At 46.3% G+C, this 5000-nt stretch overlaps 1 protein-coding gene across 1 annotated transcript in view; it reads right to left on the reverse strand.

The window, feature by feature from the left end:
- sh3kbp1 (SH3-domain kinase binding protein 1) overlaps window positions 1-5000 on the reverse strand; it is a 16075-nt gene that overhangs the window by 7231 nt on the left and 3844 nt on the right. Inside the window, exons 6-9 of the mRNA XM_084475385.1 lie at window positions 1823-1892; window positions 1480-1577; window positions 732-833; window positions 482-533 (exon numbers count right to left, since the gene is read on the reverse strand). Of these exons, the coding sequence (XP_084331511.1) occupies window positions 482-533; window positions 732-833; window positions 1480-1577; window positions 1823-1892 (322 nt within the window). The remainder of the gene's footprint in view (window positions 1-481; window positions 534-731; window positions 834-1479; window positions 1578-1822; window positions 1893-5000) is intronic.

Consider the following 5000-nt stretch of genomic DNA (forward strand, 5'->3'; position numbering starts at 1 on the left):
AATAGGTTTACCATCTGATGTTCATGGACACACGGTGAATCACAAGAGAGGTTTCTGCCACTGAGTCTGAGATGCAGTCGGAACGACCGGCTGACTGAGTGACTGGATGGATAGACGACAACAACAGGTTCACGAGTGTAACAGTGACGACGGGATCAGCCAACAGAAGGAGTGAGAGAAGGAGTGAAAGCGAAGAGATAAGGAGAGAGACGAGAGACGGCAAGATGGTGGAGAGGGGAGACAAGAAAAGGTGGAAAATGGAAGAGATGATGAAAGGGAGAGGAGTGAAAAGAAGAGAGGGCGTGAAAAGAATAGAACAGGGGAGACATGAGAATAGAAAAGGAGGAGAGAAAATCCAATATGAGAAGAAAAGGGGAGAGAAGGGGAGAAAAGCAGAGAGACAAGGAGAGAAAGAGAGAGAGAGAGAGAGAGAGAGAAGGAATATAAAAGAGGAGAGAAGAGGACAAGAGCGTTCAGGTACCTGACGTGTGTTTAGCTGACGAGCCACTGGGCGGAGGGGGCTTCTTCGGTCTCTGAAATGAAAAACGCGCACACGCACACGCACACGCACACCCACACACACACCCACACACCCACACACACACACACGCACACGCACACACAATCGTAAACTTTTCAGTATTACGATTCAATCAGATTGCTGACGTTTGCTGGATTAAAAAAAAAGCTAACTGGATAAATCCGGTGCAGGGTATAAAAAGATGACTCACCTCTTTCTCCACCTCGGGAAGCAGCACTTTGACAAAGTTATCTGGGAACACGCCCTGACGACCTCCGATCTCCCCCATCCACCAGCCGGCGTCCGCACAGTCCTACGGCAACACAAAGCCCGTCAGAAGGCAGGCCTGGGCCACAGGTCGGAGGCGCAGGTGCTTAAGAAGCCCCGGGCCTCCAGAACCACATTGAAATGAGTCACAGAGCCGCCGTTGCGTTGCTGCGGTCCGCCCTATCCATCCATACAATCATTTCGCCACTGCATAATTATTTTCTCATACATCCGCCGATGTAAATGGACTTTTATATGGACATTTATATGACACTTTTCTAACCTGTGGCCACTCAAAGCGCTTCTCAATATTGCCTTACATTCACCCATTCATACACACACATTCACACACCCACGGCGGTGTCAGCCATGCAAGGCGAGCTCGCCAGGAGCAGTTAGGGTGAGGTGTCTCGCTCAGGGACGCCTCGACGCTCGGCTAGGAGGAGGAGGAGGAGTAGCCGGGATCGAACTAGCAACCTTCTGGTTACCGATCAACCTGCTCTACCTCCTGAGTCACATGCCACAAATGTGTTTTTTGAGTAGAATTTCTGTGTTGATTGTGAGTCTAATTTTTGGTCTCAAGATCACAGCAATTGTTGGCATGATACACACACACACACACACACACACACACACACACACACACAGAAACAAACACACACACACACACACACACACACACATATCCTCACCTTGCTGATAATGGAAACCATCTCGCCCTCTTTGATTGACAGCTCGTCCTCGTTTTGTGCGTCGTAAGGGAAGAGGACTTTACACAGCTCCCGCCCACCTGTGGGCCAATCAAGTTACAGAGGCCAAGTGTGAAGATTCCCACCCTTTATGTTTTGGATCCAATTTTGTTGATGCTGTTTTATGTAAGGCAACTGGATGAGTCTAATGTGTTTTACATATGACTTTACTTGAAAACATAAATAAGTAGCTAAAGTATTAAAGTATCTAATTAAAAGGTAATACCTGTACATGAACCTATGTTGACCTGCTATGGCTGGTCAACAATAAGCCCCGCCCTCCTACCTTTCGATTTTCCGTCTGGCTCCGCCTTCATGGTGTCCACGGCAACTGTGGCTGTTTTCCCTGTGTGAGTCTGAGAGAGTTACAGAGAGTGAGAGACGAAACAATCACTGTGTACCTAAACCAGGACAGTTGTGTGTGTGTGTGTGTGTGTGTGTGTGTGTGTGGGTGTGTGGAGAGGGGGGGGGTGTATGTGTGTGTGTGTGTGTGTGTGTGTGTGTGTGTGTGTGTTTTTGAAAGTTGCACCGTTGATTTGTTATTGGAAAAACTCCCTACTCTACTATATGTTTGTGGAACCAGTGTGGCTTTCATGGTCATGCACACTCACACACACACACGTACAAGTACACGCACGCACACGCACACGCACACGCACAGACACAGACACACACACACACACACACACACACACACACACACACACACACACACACGTTGTGGACACACAGGGCCCAGTCAGTCCCTAACACACAGCACTCTGTTTCGTAAAAAAATCACTGACCCAGCCCCTCCTTTTTCTTTCCTAACACACACACACACACACACACACACACACACACACACACACACACACACACACACACACATACACACACACCAAAAAGCTAATGATAGCCATGTGATGACACGAGTGCCATCGCCGCAAAAACGTCAGCTGGGTATATAACCGTTTACACACACGCACAAATGCACACACAGACACAGCTACACACACACAGACACAGCTACACACACACAGACACAGCTACACACACACACACACACACACACACACACACACACACACACACACACACACACACACACACTCTAGAGAAGCTTTGTATTCTTCTTTTACACACAAAACAGAGGTGCGGCTGTTTCCTGTTAAACCCCAGAAGCATAACAATAACGTTACCATGGGCGGCCATTTTAAAAGGGGAGTCTCTCCTGACATTATCCCTAACATTAACCCTAACATTATCATTATTATTTATTTTAACTTACCCAGAATTAACCAATGCGGAAAATACTGCAGACAGAGCAAACTAGTCTGACATCCTATAAGCCCCTTCAGTTATTGTTTCATTATAATATTAATATGATTAATACTAATAATAAGTAATACTAATACTAAGAATATAGATGATGTTAAGAGGTTATTAGTTCACTCACCATAACCCCTTATAACATTATATATATAAAATAGTAAATATTTTATGGATAATATCACGTACTGGTCAGTAACAACCTTGTTATCAGTGGTTTCTTAAGATTAGAATTTAGGAAATGATTGATGAAGTGATACATTGAATAATATTTACATAACAGTTACATAATAACATACTATTCATGCATTTCCAAATAGTTCTGTATTGCATAAAGTTTTGTTATCATATTCATCAAATATTTTTGAGGGGTTATACGGAAACCAAAAAAATAACCACAACTGCATTTACAAATGCACGTTACTAAGAAAAAAAAACAACACTTTAGATCAGAAGTCACTGAAAAGAATCAGAAATCAGAGTTTGAGTTTTCCCAGTCCCACACCTCTTACGTCACGGGACCAAGGAAGACGTTTCAAACATCTGCATGGAAACAGTTTCCTGCTCTCTGCCTTTGACAAGACACACCTCCCAATACACATGCAGTCCATCCATTCATCCACCAATGCATACTCATCCATCCACCCATCCATCCATCATGCAGCCATCATCCATCCATCCAGCATTCATCCGTCCATCTCAGCTGCAGTAAAGCTCTCCCCCTCTCTGCCCGGAGTGGATCCTTACCGTAGTTAGCCCTCTGTACGTAGCCGTTAGCTACTCCTGCCCCATTCACGCATGCTGTAAAATAGCTTCCTGCTGCTTCATTAGAGCTACGTGTCTAGCGGTGACTCAGGGATATTCAGCCCCCCTCCTACACACACCCACACCCACACACACACACACACACACACACACCGTAGCCTCCTTAGGCAGGATGCAGAGACTACACTACCCATAAAGCCACCTTCCTGCCACCCCCACACAGCAGGACAGGCTGCCAGACATCCTTGAACGCAAGCCCACACACACATGTACACACACACACACACACACACACACACACACACACACACACACACGCACAGAAAGACAATCACACACACACACACACACACACACACACACACACACACACACACACGCACACACACACACACACACACACACACACACACACAGAAAGACAATCACACACACACACACACACACACACACACACACACACACACACACACACACACGCACACACACAGAAAGACAATCACACACACACACCACACACACACACACACACACACACAAACACACACGTTTCTAATAGATTTGGACCCATCAAGCCATCTGTGTAACCTTCTGTTGAGCCAAAGAACCCAGAATGAAACTCTTCATTTACCACACAGCGATGCCCCCTCTCTCCGACGGAAAAACTTGACTTGCGGACAGGCAGAAAAATATCAGCGCGAGAGAGCTAGACAATTTTTTTAATCTAAAAGTTTGGCTGACAGAAATGCAGACAAACGGACAAACTTAAAATAATCAAATACACTTTGACTAAACTGAGATAAGGGAGGCAGACAGAATGAACCAAGGGAGATATATAGTTTGAGAGAGAAATAGAGAGACAGAAATAGAGAGAGAAAGACAGAGAGGGGGGAGAGAGGGAGAGGGACAGAGAGGAGAGCACACGAGAGGGAGGTACAGAAACAGAGAGAGAGAGAGAGAGAGTGTGTGTGTTCTTACTGTTACAGTCCTCCCCAGCATGTGATCCAGTCAGAGAGAGAGACACCAGGCACTGCTGTGTGAGCGAAGGACTACAAGCCACCTCTCTCTCTCTCTCTCTCTCTCTCTCTCTCTCTCTCTCTCTCTCTCTCTTCCTCCCCACCTCTCTCTCGCGCTCTCTCTCTCTTCCTCCCCACCTCTCTCTCTGCATCTCTCTCCCTTCCCCTTTTCACCTCCCCCAACTTGCTCTCCCCCTTCCTTTTGGCTGTTCTAAAGTTTGCTCACTTCTGCTATTCTTTTCAAAAGTGCACCACATGTGCACTGAGTTTGTCTGTGTGTGTGTGTGTGTAGGGGGGGAGCTGTGTGTGTGTCACCACTTCCTGCATCAAACATAAGAAGGGGCGGGGCAAAAATCTGAGACTTCCTGTCTC

The sequence above is a fragment of the Micromesistius poutassou genome (genome assembly GCF_964030765.1).
Source record: "Micromesistius poutassou genome assembly, chromosome: 11".
NCBI lineage: Eukaryota > Metazoa > Chordata > Actinopteri > Gadiformes > Gadidae > Micromesistius > Micromesistius poutassou.